The sequence below is a fragment of the Budorcas taxicolor genome, chromosome 9 (assembly GCF_023091745.1).
Source record: "Budorcas taxicolor isolate Tak-1 chromosome 9, Takin1.1, whole genome shotgun sequence".
Lineage (NCBI taxonomy): Eukaryota > Metazoa > Chordata > Mammalia > Artiodactyla > Bovidae > Budorcas > Budorcas taxicolor.
The window spans coordinates 30423392-30438758 of NC_068918.1; the positions used below are offsets into that span (position 1 = coordinate 30423392).

The following is a 15367-nucleotide window of genomic DNA, read 5'->3' on the forward strand; positions in this document are numbered from 1 at the left end:
AAGCCATTTGGCTCGAGAGCTGGTTTAAATAGGAATGAATTTAATATACCTTTAATTCTCTGAAATAAGAGAACTCCAGCTGAGGTTTGGTCCAGGGCAAAGTCAGCTCTCGACACTGAAGAGAATCTATCACATTAATCCCAGAGGCTCGGAGTCCAAAGCTGCGTGAACAGAATGCTGGAGGATAGGAAGTGTGAGAAGAATGCTTTGAAAGAAACTTTAAAAACAGAATGACTGTTCAGAGAATACCAGACCTTGTGTGGAATCATGCAGCACTTAAGCAAAGATATAAGTAATTATGCTTGAGAAACATAGCTAATTAAAAATAACTCAATGCATAAAAGGGAAGAAAAACTAGAGAATCATTTCTCTGCTCCAGTGTTAATGTGAGATGCCACAGAATGAAATAGTAGGATTTTTTTTTTTAATTTCATTTCACACAGGCATAGAAGAGATGGAGAGGAAAATTATATTGCCCGAAAATGCCAGGGTAGATTTGCTGAAGATGTTATCATGTACTGTATTTAAAACAAAAAATCTAATTGCTGTAATTTATCATACCTCTGGTTATTAAAACCATGCTAATTCAAAGATTTTAATCATTTGCCAGTTTTACACGTAATGGCTTTTCCTAGAAGATACTATGAAAATTTCTGATTTTGTCAACCTTTGTGTGATTTTTTTAGGCATTCCTAAGTAAAATTAACATGCTTTAAATATATAATTGTGTTTACATCAGTAATAAAAATTCCTTGTGTTTCCCTTTTAGTCTGTTCAGTGAAATATCTGAAACTGCTTTATAATTGCTGAGCCTAATGTGTGAGAGCACAGGCTGCTGAATCAATTTTAATTCCCTGTATACACATCTAGCTTTGTAAGGAGCAGAGTGGACCCCACCCTTCCTTTTTGATTGGAGAAAGGATTCTTTTAACAGGAGACTTTTGGCAAGAAAAGATTTGGCACAAAATTCGCTTCTTGGTCTTGAGAAATCAGACACATAAGATAGTCATTGAGATAAAACCACTCTGTAAAAATTTTAGATAGTACCCTATCTGGCTCATAGGAGAAAGACAGGGAGGTAAGCAAGGGATGGTACAGTGCAGAAGAGAAACATTCCCCAGAATTAAAGGCGGCTACTATTAGGGGAAAGGGTGGAAGGAAAAAGGAGAGTGTAGTGGGGAAGTTGCTGTTTTGCTAAGTCGTGTGTGATTCTTTTGCGACCCATGGACTGTAGCCCCTCCAGGCTCCTCTGTCCAGTGGGATTTTCCCAGGCAAGAATACTGGAGTGGGCTGCCATTTCCTTCTCTCCCCAGGGGGGTCTTCCCAACCCAGGGATTGAACCTGCATCTCCTGCTTTGCAAGCAAATTCTTTACCACTGAGCCACCTGGGAAGCCCTGTAGTGGGGAAGTAGCTTGAGGCAAAATCATTTCTCTGCTGTGGGTGTGGAGGCACTGGGGAAATACAGCCCATCTCCACATAATACATGCATTGTGTTTTCAGTTGCTCAGTCGGGTTACACTCTTTGTGGCCCCATGGACGATAGCCTGCCAGGTTCCTCTGTCCTTGGGATTCTCCAGACAAGAATACTGGAATGGGTTGCCATTTCCTCCTCCAGGGGATCTTCCTGACCCAGGGATGGAAGCTGCGCCTCTTGCATCTCCTGCATTGGTAGGGTTCTTTACCACTAGCGCCACCGGGGAAGTCCCACATAATGCATGGGCTACGGCAAGTTGTCTCCACCCTTGGGAGACGCGTGGTGGTTTGATCTGGTTTTTATGTACCTCAGTAAGAGGAGACTATGGTCTTTTATACTGAAGGATTCTTGAGGGTAACATGATTTACAACATTATTTGAAAGTGAAAGAAAAAAATATAAAAGTTTCCTAAATCATAAGTTAGCCCTACCTCCAGACCAAACCCATGACATTCAATCAGTTTGTAGAATCAAGTTCAAAAGCCAGGACGTGAAGGGGCTCTGAAGCCCAGATGGGACTTGCTTAGGGTTGCAGAGGCAGGAACAGACGCCGTAGCTGCTCAGTCCTAGCCTGGGTCCAATTTCCCCTCCTCCGTGTCCTCTCTCAACCTGACCCCATGAACACATTTCCACCTGCTGTTCTTTCCCCAGCCCCGCGCCCAGAGCCATGATCTCTGCCTGAGGAGTAACCAGGTGTTCTTCCTGCAGGCGCCAAGTTCCCCATTAAGTGGACAGCCCCCGAAGCAGCCCTGTACGGAAGGTTCACAATCAAGTCTGACGTGTGGTCTTTTGGAATCTTACTCACAGAGCTGGTCACCAAAGGAAGAGTTCCGTACCCAGGTAAGAGCCAGACACAGCAGGAATGGGCCTGAGTGGATGTTCTCCCCGCACTATTTGGGGAGTCCTCTTCCTGGTTGCCTTCTCAGACCCATTTTCAGATTTCTGCCAAGCGTGGGAATTTGAAGAACACAGACAGGTATTTAGCCAGGGAAAAGCAGAAGTGGGAGCCCCCACGGTGTATAGACAAGCAACCATCATGAATTGTGTGCCAGGATTAATGCAGTTAGCAGCTGGTGAACACTCCAGTCCACCTCAGCCCATGGGTTCTCTCCTCTCCCCTCTCAGGAGGAGTGTGTGTCCCTGGCTCCCAAGATAGAAATGTGACTGGCAGAACCGTACAGATGGACTTTGTAGACCCTTCTAGGAAGGAGAAGGAGAAAAGCCCCCACTGCTTTTTGGTTACGCCATAGCACTGACCCATGGCGTGAACCTGGCGAGAAGATGCCAGTACCTGCCCTCTCTGCAGCCCCTGCTCCAGGTGGCTGGAGAGAGCAGAGGCACGAGGAAATGCCATGTGGAAGCCATTCACTACACGTGTCTTGGGTTTCTTGGGGGTTGGGGGGTTGTTTTAGGGGGAGAGAGGGTTGACTGCTCTGCACAGCTTATAGGAGGATCTCAGTTCCTGGACTAGGGATTGAACCTGATACCCACACCCCCCGAAGTAAGAGCCTGGAATCCTAACCACTAGGCCACCAGGGAACACCTTCACTGCACATTTCTGAATGATTGAAAGTATGCATATGTGCTAAATTGCTTCAGTTGGGTCCAACTTTTTGCGACCCCATGGACTGTAACCTGCCAGGCTCCTCTGTCCATGGGATTCTCCAGGCAAGAACACTGGAGTGGGTTTGCTGTGCACTCCTCCAGGGGCTCTTCCTGACCCAAGGATCAAACCCCTGTCTGTTATCTCTCCTGCACTGGCAAGCAGGTTCCGTCCCACTGGCACCTCCTGAAAGTGAAAGTGTTAGTCATTCAGTCCTGTCCAACTCTTTGCGACCCTCTGGACTCTACCGTCCATGGAATTCTCCAAGAGTGGGTTGCCATTTCCTTCAGGGGATCTTCCCAACCCAGGGATTGAATCCAGGTCCCCTGCATTGTAGGCAGATTCTTTATCATCTGAGCCACCGGGGAAGCTCCAAAGCAAGTATAGTGTAAAGAAATTGGAGATTCTTAAGCCCTGGAATTTTTCTGGATTATCAGAGTCATGCTCTCCAAAGAAACCACGGGTTTAGGTGATTCAGGCTTAAATTCATTAATTTCGACAGATACTGATGTAAAGGACACTTGTGCCCTTTCACCTCCACGCTTTAATGGTCATAGCACAGGGACGATCTGCTTTCTGAAATGTTAAGGACATATTTTTCTGTTATTGTTGAGTGAAGAACGAACATAGCTCCCCATCATGCCCTGCCTAAGAGAGGAGCTTTTAAAAATTAAAATAATAATAATAATAATAAACACAGTGATAGAAATGATAGCGGAGATTACTGAGGAATTGAGAGCTCTTGCAAATCCTGGGTTTGTAATATCTTTGCAGTCAGAGGAGCCGGTGAGGGCAGATTAATTTGTAATCCCTTTGTTCCTTTTTTATGATTGTTTCTGGTCATCTTCGGAGAATGCAGAGAAGTAAAGATCTCTTTCTGGGTTGGTCGTAAGCCTCAAGACTCCTCTAACAGAACCGGGTTGGCACAGAGGCAAAATTTGACAAATTCTCTATCTCTGAAACGCCAGCACTGGGTGGTTAGAGATGTGGGCGGAAGTCAGTTTTATTGATGCTGCCGCAGCGGCTGCTGCTCTCTGTGTGCTCAAGTGGGCAGCCGCTCTGGGAGTAGCCAACCAGAAGAAAGGGCTGCCCTGGAGGGGCCTGGAACCCAGCACAGGCATTTCTGAATCGCTTCTCAAGGGGGAAAATTTTTTCAGTGCTCGGGATTTTGAAGATGTGAAGGCGCCTCTTTTTTCATTGTCTGAATTTTGAATGAATTTCTTCCTGAGCCCCCCAGGTTTAGCCACCCGATGTGTTGTGGGGGGGGGAAGGTTAATGTCTTGCATTTCTGTGAAACCTTTACTTCCAGGAAGACAAAGCCGCTTTTTGTTTCTCGGGGTCACACACAGGAGCCGAGACAAAGGGGTGGGGGCGGGGGCCTGGGATGAGGAAGGCAGGTGTGCATTTCTGAAGGAGAGTCTTTTGTCCAGTTTGGTTTAGGCATAAAGAAAGCAGTCTCCTTTTACAACTGAGGCAGGATTTTCATTCATTCAGCTTAGCATCGGTCAGTGTGATTGTGCCTGGCGTGGTTTTGCACTACCTGGGAAGCAAGTACTGTGAATAAGACATTCATACTCTCAGCAAACATTGATGAGAACAGGCCTGAAGGAGGACGCTGTTTTAGTTCCTGGGGGATAGAACAGTGAGCGGAGAAATAAATTCAGTCCCTGCACTCATAGAGCTTACAGTCAGATGGATGAAATAGAAAGCAGCCCAGGTAGAAAGCAGCCCTTTTTTATTACTTCTGTATAATTAGAGGAAATCATCTTTGGGGGATGCGATACTTGAACTCACTCACTGTGGGCCCCCAGTCTTAATCCTGATAATGGGGCAAGGGCCCCAGATTCAGGTGTCTGCACACAGCAGGTCCAGAGGACTTTTCACTCAGAATCCTGTGAGGATGGCCAAGGAGTTTGACAAGAGAATCCAGTCCACTTTATCATGCCTAGTTATACACTCGGAGCAGCTCTAATGTGCTGGGGACTTTGATAGCTGTCCGGATTCTGAGAGGGTGGCCGAGCAAAGGGGCCGTGTCTGGGAAGCTTTACGGAGAAGGTACATAGGCTTTCCCCTCCACATTAAGGAACAATGATCCCAGACAAGGATGGACGTGTGGGAAGCCGCCAAGGCCTGGGTGGAGGCCCCTAGGATATGAGCCTGTGGAGAAGGCTGTGAGGCTGCCTGGCCAGACCCCGTGAAGAGGGCCTGGTGCAGCCACAGGAAGGCCTGGCCTGTCTGTAGCCAAGCCCTGGAGCTGTGTCAGCGGGGAGTGACAGAAGCCCCAGAAAGTTGTTCCCAAACCTATTGCTCGCCATGGATGCTGCTTGTTTTTGTTCTCAGTGTAACTGTAATCATATTTAATTGTGCCTTGAATCTCACAGTACACTCTTCTTGAGGGAGAGGCTTTTACAGAAGGATTCCAATTACAGGATGATTACCTTAACGAAGGAGAACAATTCCTAAGGAACAGACAGTTTCTTTCAGCCTCGTCCAGTGGCACCGGAGAAGGAAGGCCCTTCCTGTCCTCATTCTCACTGTCTCTTGGAGCGGCCAGGTTGGCAGTGTGTGCTGAGGGGTTGCGTCTCCACTGACCAGAGTCCTTGTGGCTGGGAGTAGCACCCAGGACAGACCCCCAGACCTGTCCACTGTGATTCCCATCCTAACCTCTCAGCAGTTATTTCTCAGTTGGCTAGAGTGTATTTTGAAGTAATTCTTGTTTCAAGAGCAGTAGGCAATGATACATTTTTCTTTCATACCTGAGAATGGCCTTCTGTCATCTTTACGCACAGGAAAGGTACTTTGGCTGGTGGTAAGGATGAGCGTCAAGGGAGAGATGAAAGTGACTTCTAAATGGATTTTATGAAAGCTTTCCACGCAGTTTTGCCCAGTGTGAAAGGAGGTCCAGAAAAAGAATCAGAGAAGGAACTTGGAATAGTATTTGGAAGGTGTAACTGAATGAAGGGCTCAAGGAAGGAGGCAAAAATAAAACATTGGGTTGGTTGGTCAGTTAGCAAGTTTTACAAAATGGATGATTTGAAAGGAAGGAAAGGAGGAGACTCTCCAGTTGAGTGAGAGCCTGGAAGCCAAATTAAAAATACTGAAATGTGATTCTGAGATTAACAGGGAGGTAGTGGAGAGGAGTCCCATCACCCTACCAGACAAAGAAGGTTGCTTCCAAGATGGGTAACAAAGATGCTGTGAAGAATAGCTCTGTTTTCCAGATTCCCATCACCTGACCTGAGTGCCTCCTCAGCCTAGCTGTTCAGCTTGCTTTACTATAAGCCAAGGCTCAGAACCATTCTTTGCATCAAGATTATACTTGATTTTGTGCCGATGAATTGTTACATATGAGAATTGAAAGTGCTTAAAACTGTTTTCTAGGATTGATGCATAAAATCTGAGCATTGCATTTCAACCTATTTTTTTCTCCTCCAAATCCTTCTTTTCTTCTTTGTTTCCAAGCCACTGCCCCACGGCAGGCTGTCATCCCCTGCTGCAGGAACCCCCTTCATGGAACTTCCTGCTTCCTGTCCCCCCCACCACCCCCACCATCTATCATCGTCACCATCAGAGTTATCCTAGAAACAGATCCGCTTATCCTACCTCTGCTAGTTAAAAAGTCCATGGCTTCCCCTTGCCTTCCAGATAAACTCCAGAAGCCTTCGTCCGGTGTAGTGCTTCTTAACTCTTTCCTTCAATCATTCGACATATATTTATTGAGTACCTGCTCTATGCCAGGTACTGTTCAGGTCCCCAGGAATGTTGCAGTGAACTGATAAACAAAAGCTGTCCTCCCAAACTTTTCACTCCTCAGAGGAGACAGACAGTCAACAAAGACAAATAAGCAAAATACATTCCGCATTGGCTGGTGGTAACGGGTAGGAAGGAGAATACAATGGGGAAGGGCAGAGAGGGTGGCAGGGGAGGACGTCACCAGGAAGGTGACATCTGAGGAAGAAGGCTCAGGTTAACTGGGGGCGGAGCCCCCCTTCAGAGGGAACCAGGAAGAAGCAGGGTGGGTGGAGCAGGCGGGCCCAGAGGCCCCAGACAGATCAGCGGGGCCTTCTGAGGCCATGGATAGGGCATTTGCACTCAGCAAGATGAGGACTGACTGAGGGGCTTCAACCAGGTGACATCATCAGACGCGATTTCTCTTGTGCTGCTCCTGACCCTTGTCACCAAGAGACTTCTCTCAAACGTGCAAGTCTGTCTTCTCAGCTCCACTCTCTGCCTCAGAATCCGTCCAACCCTAACCCCAAAGTCCCCTCCTTTGTGTCGCCTTCTCCATGCCTCTTGCTGGGTCGCTCCTCCTGCTCACTCCCATGCCACTTGGTACCTCTCTGGTGAAGCCCTTGTCTGTGTGTTTCTGTTTCCCAGTAGCTCTGAACCCTGAGAAGGGGGCTCCTTTAGTAGACTCTCAGTAAGTCTTAAGCAATTGGACAGAAGAATGGGTGGAGGGATAGAGGGTTGGATGGATGGATGGGTGGGTAGAGGGAAAAAAATTATTAGCCCAAGAGACTTTTAAAATAAGTCTTTGCCCATAGCCTGCAAAACCTTTCAACTCTATTTCGTCATCTCCAAACATAAATAAGGCGTGTTTTTCCCAGCCGCAGAGTAGCCTCTGTCCTCAAAGTTGTTCTGGGAAATTGACCCCGTGGCCAGTTCAAACACCATGTCCCAGCACCATTCTAGGCGGAATGTCCTGGCTGTTCTGGGCCCTGGCTCTCCACTGAACACCTGCTTTGGGAATTTGGCAGGATCCGGCAAAGCAGGAACCTTCTCTTAAGCATATCACATTTATTCATACATTTGCAGTGCTTTCAACTCTTTTAACAACTGACAGCTGCCTGACTTTCATGAATGCATCTAGTCATTTGATAATGACTTGAAGAGGAAGATAAATTAGTGAATGTATAGCACTTTCCTTGAAGAATTGCAAGTCTTCAGCTTCATCGTCCCTCTGCCCCACTCAGATGCCTTCTAACAGAGCCTGAGCTGCAGGCCTAAATTCCTTTGTGGTCAGCAGCCCATCATTGTCACCCTTACCCCACTGGGCCCAGCCTGATACCAGGGGCAGGTTTCTCCTGGGGGAGGAAGAGGTCAGGACTCTCCATCCAGGAGAAAGGGAATTGGGATGAAACTTCAAATCTCAGCCAAGGGTGCTTAGTCTCCTGCCTTCCGAGCTCCCATCTACGGTCCTCAGGCTTTTGTCTTTTGGTTCCTGTTGTTCCCTGCAGAGGAGTCCTGCCTGGAATGCCCAAGAGTCTTGTTACCTCCCCCGACAAGGTTTCTCTTGGCCCATGTGGCTGGTGGAGGAGAGAGCAGACAGGGAGGGGCTCCCTGCTGCCCCGTCCTACCCGCTGCTGCTCTTCTGTACCCCTGTGCATTTCCGTGGCCTGCCCAGTGGGCACCCTCACCCTCTCTGTCACTTTTTCACTGGTTCTGGGACAAAGGAGCTGTTCATGATACTGTATCATCCACTTTAACTTTGGCGTGTTATGGCACCTGAGTAGCTGTCATTTCTGTGTTTATTAATAGAGTGCTTCATAAAAACAGGTGTCCGAAGCTTATCTGGTTAAGATGCAGAAAGAGAAACAGGAGTCATGGCTGTGCTGCCTCAAGGTCACTCCTTTATTTTCAGCTCTCCTCTTTGAGCAACATCTATCTGCCCAGAGTCTGTACTTTGATCTCATAACCAAAACCGAACTTGAAGTTCAGCTTCAGTTGTAGCCCAGTAAGATAACTAGAGCACACGGGCATCTGATAGCACGCGCTCGTGCTGAGCAAGCGCCATTAACGGCACCCTCCTTCCTTCCGCCCTCCCTGCACTCCCAGCACCGCTCAGCAGACAAGTAAACAGAAGGGCTTTTTACAGGGTTTGTGTAGAGAAGCCAGGGGGAGCCTCTGACAAAAAGCCTGATGCACAATAGCGTCTAATTTCCTTTCAACAGAAAGCTCGGTTTGCAGAAGTAAGCTGCATATCTGAGAACCTGAGCGTCATTCCCATTGTCAAAGGGCCTAATTATTCACATGGCACAAAAATCCAGGCTCTTGCAACCCCTAGTCCAATCCAGAGACAAACCTGGATGGTAAACAGCAAAAATCCCCACTTGTATAGCCACAGCCCCTGGAAGATCCATATTAGGAAACTGAAATGGTGAGCTCTCAAGCCCAATACCCTCCGTTCATAGAAGACACTTCAGAGAGCTGAAAGCACAGTGAATATGGAGATATTCCATTGACAAACAGAGAAACTGAGGCAGGGGAAGTCAATCACCTGCTGAGACACAGAGTTGAAAGAGTAAAGTGGCTCCACAGTGAAAATGGTTTTCTTAACTGTGAAAGTCGCTCAGTCATGCAGTCCATGGAATTCTCCAGGCCAGAATACTGGAGTGTAGACTTTTACTTCTTCAGGGGATCTTCCCTGGAGATTAAAAAAAAAAAAAAAAAAGGCGAGGAGACACCACCAAGTTAATATCTAGCTCAAGGAAGAGGCAGAGGAAAATGTAAAATAAAAGGAGGGAGGACCAAAGGAGAGAAGGGACGGAAAATCCGCACACGTGAAAGCAGACACTGTTGGCAGCCATACGTAGTAAGGATTGGAAAGTGAGAGCCGGAAACTTGACCTTAATTCAGGAACCGAGAGGAAGCCAGCAGCACGATTTGGAAGGATACTACGGTCATAATGGCAGGAAGTGAATTCAGTCCACTTGGCCAGAGAATCTCAGCTGCAGGGTTTAGGGCAGACCCACTGGAAATGAGGCTACTGGTGACCGTGTTTGAGAGCCTGAAGTGCAGGGTGACAAGAGGCCCCCATGGAAGGTGTGGGAAGAGGTATCTGAAAGTAAACCCCAGCACAGCAGACTCCACAGGTGTTCTGTGAACTGAGTCCCACTGGGTTAGGTGCCCTGTGAGAGTGACCTGTGGAAATGGTCCATTGTCCTGACTGACCCCAAGGAGAGCAGAAAGGGAAGGAACCACTGAGGTGGGGGCAGAGGAGGACAGGCTGGAGTGAAACCAGCCCGTGTGTCTGCTCCCTGGTCACCAAGCCCTGTGCCCCTTCTCTGACGTGGAGGTTGGGAACCAGGCAACATGCCCTGGGGAGCTTTGTTACCATAACATGGTTAGATGCCACAGGCTGGCATAGAGTGCCCTCCTGTTGAAAAACACTCTCTATTGTAGCTTCCACTAAGAACTGTTGGTGACAAAGTTTTCCTAAAACATACAACCATGTTTTAAAGTTTCTGCCTCTTCAGTTTCTCCCTAAGAAGGAAAAAAATAGGCAGAACATTCCCAGGCAGCCTCCTCCCTACTCCCACCCCCACCCCACCCTCCCTCCTACCACTTCCTCAGTTGGAAGTAAGATACAAAGATTCTTCCCTTTCCCCATGTCCCTCAGGACTCGCTGGCCTCCCTAAACTCAATGTTGTGTGTTTTCCCTTCCCAGTCCCTGGCCCTCACCTTCCCTGATGGCTCAGATGGTAAAGAATCTGCCTGTAATCCAGGATACCTGGGTTCGATCCCTGGGTTGGGAAGATCCCCTGGAGAAGGGACTGGCTACCCACTCCAGTATTCTTGCCTGGAGAATTCCATGGACAGAGGAGCCTGGCAGGCTGCAGACCATGGGGTCGCAAAGAGTCGGACATGACTGAAGCGACTAACACTTTCACTTTTCACTTTCAAAAAGAGCTCATGAAATAGTAGTATGAAGAGGAAAATCCATTTTTACTAAAAAGCAATTCTTAAATATGACTTTTCAAAGTTCTTATAGCCGAGAATACTCTTTTTTGAAAAAATATGAACACAGCCACTTGCTTGGGCTATTGTTTGTGAAGTGAAAAGTGACCCAAGCCTTGCTGAGTGAGCATCCCTTGGTTGTGCACTTCCCACTGCCGGGGACCGTCGTGAAGGAGCTGGGTCCACTTCTGGCCTATGGATGCTTGGAAAAGAGCCAGTCCCATTCAGACTGTCATTGTCAGCCAAGTGCATTGTCTTATGTCCCACTTTTCTGGCAAAACTGATGTTGGTATGTTCCTTGTTAGCCTGGTGCGTCGAATTGGTTTTGTATGCTCTTCATGCTGGGAGAACCTGGGGAGTGGCATGGGGGGAGGGGAGGAGAAGCAAGAAGAGACGCGGGCAGAAAGGAGATGGAGGGCATGGCCAGGAGCTGCCGGCGAGGCCAGCTGGTGCCCTATACCACGAGGGCCAAGGCCAGCTCTGTCCGGGGTCCCAGCTGCCCTGGGGAGCAGGCTGCCTCCCTAGATGCTACATGTTGAGGGTTGAGCTGTGTCCCCGACTCAGGCAGAGCACTGGAAAAACAGGCTTGACCCAAGTGGCCAATTAAACTTTCCATTGGCGGAGACTGGATCAAGACTTTTAAAAAAATACATGAAATGTTTCCATTTGAGTAGTTTGTTTTTTAATAACATGAATCCTGTAATGACATAAGGGCTGCAGAGCAATAGGAGAATGATTAGCTAAGCTCTGTGGTGTGGTTTTGCATGATCCCAGTGCCAGAATGAAGCATTAGGAGGAGGCATTTGGGTTTGGGCGAGGGGTGTAACCAGCTCCAGCAGGGCTGGTCAGACCTTCTGAGGCTCAGACCGCCCACCTGTCTCTCCTCCAGTTCTCACAGACTCCTGGCAGGGCCAGGGACAAGGGGGACTTCTGCAGGTTCAGGCATGTGTCTTCTGAGATGTTATGAAACCAAGGACTATACTGAAATACAAAGCACACACTTTGGAGGAGGCCAGTCCTGGTACGGCCTCACGCTCTCTTCCTAGCCTTTCTGAGCTCCTGGAATGTAGTGGCTGCTGTCCACTCCTGCCAGAGCTTCACAGCCAAAACTGGACAGGCTTCACAGTCAGACTTGGTTTTCTTTCTCGAAAGTCCATATAGTGCTTAGACCATAATTTGTACAACACCTTAGGAGGGTCTTGGGCTGCACTCTGTTCCGACACATCCTTAATTCTTCAGCAGTATGTATAAATGAAGAAAAACAGTCGAGCGCCTCACACCAGGTCAGGTTTTATGGCCAAATAAGGTGAGTTCAGATCAGTTTGCTGCCAGGCAAGTTCCCAGAACTTGTGCTTTGCAGAGCTTGTTGGATTGGGGATTGTAGATGAGGAAATGCTGGTCCTTGTCCGTTTGTCCAGAGCACTGCGGGACACTCCAGTGGCAACCTCAGCATCTCCCCTTGCTTCCACCCGACCCCCCTGCCCCACCTGATTTATCAAAATGAGTTTTTCAGTGGTTGGAAGAGGATGTAAGGTAATTAACTACAGAGCTGACCAGTCATCCAACTGAAGAGAGCCCCTGTGAAGTCAGGCATGGCATGGAGGAAGGGGACTCAGATTCAACTACCGAGCCTCTCTCACTAAAATAAGGGTCACTGCCAAAATGTGAGCAGAGTTATGTTAGAATAATTAAATTGAAGGCCTACTTCAACACAGCAGGAATAATACACAGATTTTATCACCTCAAGGAATTACAATGGCAGAGAATAAGAAAGCATCCTGAAAGGGTTTGGATAAGCATGTGACTGACAGGGCTGTGGTTGACAGTCACGGGAGCTGGAATCAGCCCAGCTCCAAAAACAACAACAAAGAGAACTGGCAACAGATCCCAGAATCTGAGCGATTCTGGGGGACAGGGGGACAGGGTTGTGACCTGGCCCGGCTGCTCTGGCTGGGTGGTTCTACTCAGCGGGTTGCCATCTCCTCCAGAAGCTGCTACATGTACACACTATGTCCTGCTGATTGGAGCTCTGAGAGCCAGGGGAAGAATTCTGGGTTTCTGAATGGCTGAAACTCGGGTTTTTGCTTTTATAAATTAACTGGGTCAGAAGTTGGAGAGGATTCCAGATTATAGGCTCAGGGCCAAGGAGCAGCCAAAACATACAAGGGCTTGGCAGGCGATGGCAGAACACGATACGGCAGAAAAGGGAATCAAACCAGAGAAGAGAGCCTGGCAGTGATTGAGAAAGGGGTCAGGGCATTCAGCTCCCCTATCCACCCCTTATGTGGTATTTCCTGTTCTGTTGAGAAGGCCAGTGTGCAGGAAGGCTGCACTCTCCAGAGGTCTGGCAGTCTCCCAGAACGTCTCCTGTGAGCTCCAGGCATCCCGAAGCCTCTGTATCGGGCAGCTCCCCCAGAGGGTCACAGAGGTCTCCGTGATTGATGGCCTGTCCGAGGTCATCAGTAAACAGTGCCCTGCCTCCCTGTCAGAGTCATCTTAACCCAGGGCACCTGGGGGTCACTGGGCTGGACGGTACCCAGACTGATGGCGTGATGGCGGATCTCGAATGGCTGAACACTGAGAGTTTGTCCAGGCACGAGGACAGCCAGTTTATGAAGTACATCAACAGAGCTTATAGGTCCTGTGAACAAAGGACAGTTTAGTTTTCATTGCCTGGATTTGTTTTTATCATTCATGCTTTTGTCAGTATAATTGATGTATAATTTACATACAATAGAATTCTACAGTTTTAAGAATTCTGTGAGTTTTGACAAACATAAACAGTCATACCTCCACACTCAGGATATAGAACATGGATTGGCAGCCTACAGCTTCTAGGCCAGATCTGGCTCCTGCCCTGTCTTTGTTTTCTATTTTCAGAGTTGTAGAAAAATAAATAAAATGAAGGATATGTGGCAGAGATAGTATGCAACCTAAAATCTTTACTGCCTGGCCTTTACCGGGAGGGTTTGCTGATACAGAACGTTTCCATCACCCTTGTGTTCCCTGCGGCCTCTTTGCAGGATTGCCCTCCCCGTCACCCCTGGCAACCACTGATCTGCTTTCTATCACTATAGTTTTTGCCTTTTCTAGAATTTCATATAAATGAAATCATGCAGTACATCGCCTTTTGTGTCTGGCTTCTTTCACTTCTAATGCTTTTGAGATTCACCCTCCAGGGCTTCACGTGTGTCAGTAGGGGAGTCCTTTTTTATTTCTGAGTGGTGAGATAGCCCATTGAAGACAGGGTTCACCTCTGGGTGAGGTGGGCGCACTCAACATGTTTTAACCACCTGTAGGCTCCAAGGAGAAGAAAGAGAAGACATAGGGGCGCCCTCTCTCATGGCCCTTGTCTTTGCAGGCATGAACAACCGGGAGGTGCTGGAGCAGGTGGAGCGCGGCTACAGGATGCCCTGTCCACAGGACTGCCCCATCTCCCTCCACGAGCTCATGATACACTGCTGGAAAAAGGACCCCGAAGAGCGGCCCACTTTCGAGTACCTGCAGGGCTTCCTGGAAGACTACTTCACCGCAACAGAGCCTCAGTATCAACCCGGGGAAAACCTGTAAGACCTGGGTCTGCAGAGAGAGGCCTGGTTCCAGAGGCTTCCCCGCCCCCTCCCCATTAGCTTTCAATTCCATAGCCAGCTGCTCCGAGCAGAGCAGCCAGAACCGTCCAGGATCAGATTGCATGTGACTCTGAAGCTGACGAACTTCATGGCCCTCATTCATGACACTTGTCCCCAAATCCGAACCTCCTCTGTGAAGCATTCGAGACAGAACCTTGTTATTTCTCAGACTTTGGAAATGCATTGTATCGATGTTATGTAAAAGGCCAAACCTCTGTTCAGTGTAAATAGTTACTCCAGTGCCAACGATCCTAGTGCTTTCCTTTTTTTAAAATGCAAATCCTATGTGATTTTAACTCTGTCTTCACCTGATTCAACTAAAAAAAAAAAGTATTATTTTCCAAAAGTGGCCTCTTTGTCTAAAACAATAAAATTTTTTTTCATGTTTTAACAAAATCCAATCAGGACAGGTGTTTGGTTTTTTTTTTCTTTTTTATAAATATGAATATATGTAATCTATATATCCCTGTACATACACCATGTGGGTGCTAACATGGAGACTGTGGCCAACCTTGGCCACAAAGCTTCAGGACCCAGAATGAGGATTTGACTGGAAAATCAACATAAAAGCACTGGTGGTGTTCTGAAAACCAGTGGCCTCGCTTTTTGGCTTTTGCAAAACATGTTTGTTTTTGGATTGTACTTTTTTGGTTCATGACTGTGCCTGTAGATGGCTGTTACTTTGACTCTTTTATCAGGGCCCAAGCTGAATTCACAATTTCTTTTTCCAGTATTTGCTTCGACTTACTATGATTTGTTCTTGAAACTTAAAAGTGAGCCTCTTTAAAGCAAGCAAGTGGCCGGTACCACCAGGGAAACTAGAGGATGGACACCACACAAACTTCTTGTATAAAAACATGAATGCTGAAATGTTTCCAACATTTTTTATTTAATAAACCTTGTAACCACATTTAAATGGTCTAA

The 15367-nt window shown here is 47.6% G+C and overlaps 1 protein-coding gene across 4 annotated transcripts in view; it reads left to right on the forward strand.

The window, feature by feature from the left end:
• The window catches only part of FYN (FYN proto-oncogene, Src family tyrosine kinase), a 214668-nt gene extending 199693 nt beyond the window's left edge, over positions 1 to 14975 (forward strand). For all 4 annotated transcript variants that reach the window (XM_052646076.1, XM_052646078.1, XM_052646079.1 and 1 more), the window contains 2 exons: positions 2183 to 2314; positions 14176 to 14975. In XM_052646076.1, coding sequence (XP_052502036.1) covers positions 2183 to 2314; positions 14176 to 14384 — 341 coding nt within the window. In that variant the 3' untranslated portion in view covers positions 14385 to 14975. The remainder of the gene's footprint in view (positions 1 to 2182; positions 2315 to 14175) is intronic.
• The last annotated feature ends 392 nt before the right edge of the window (positions 14976 to 15367 follow it).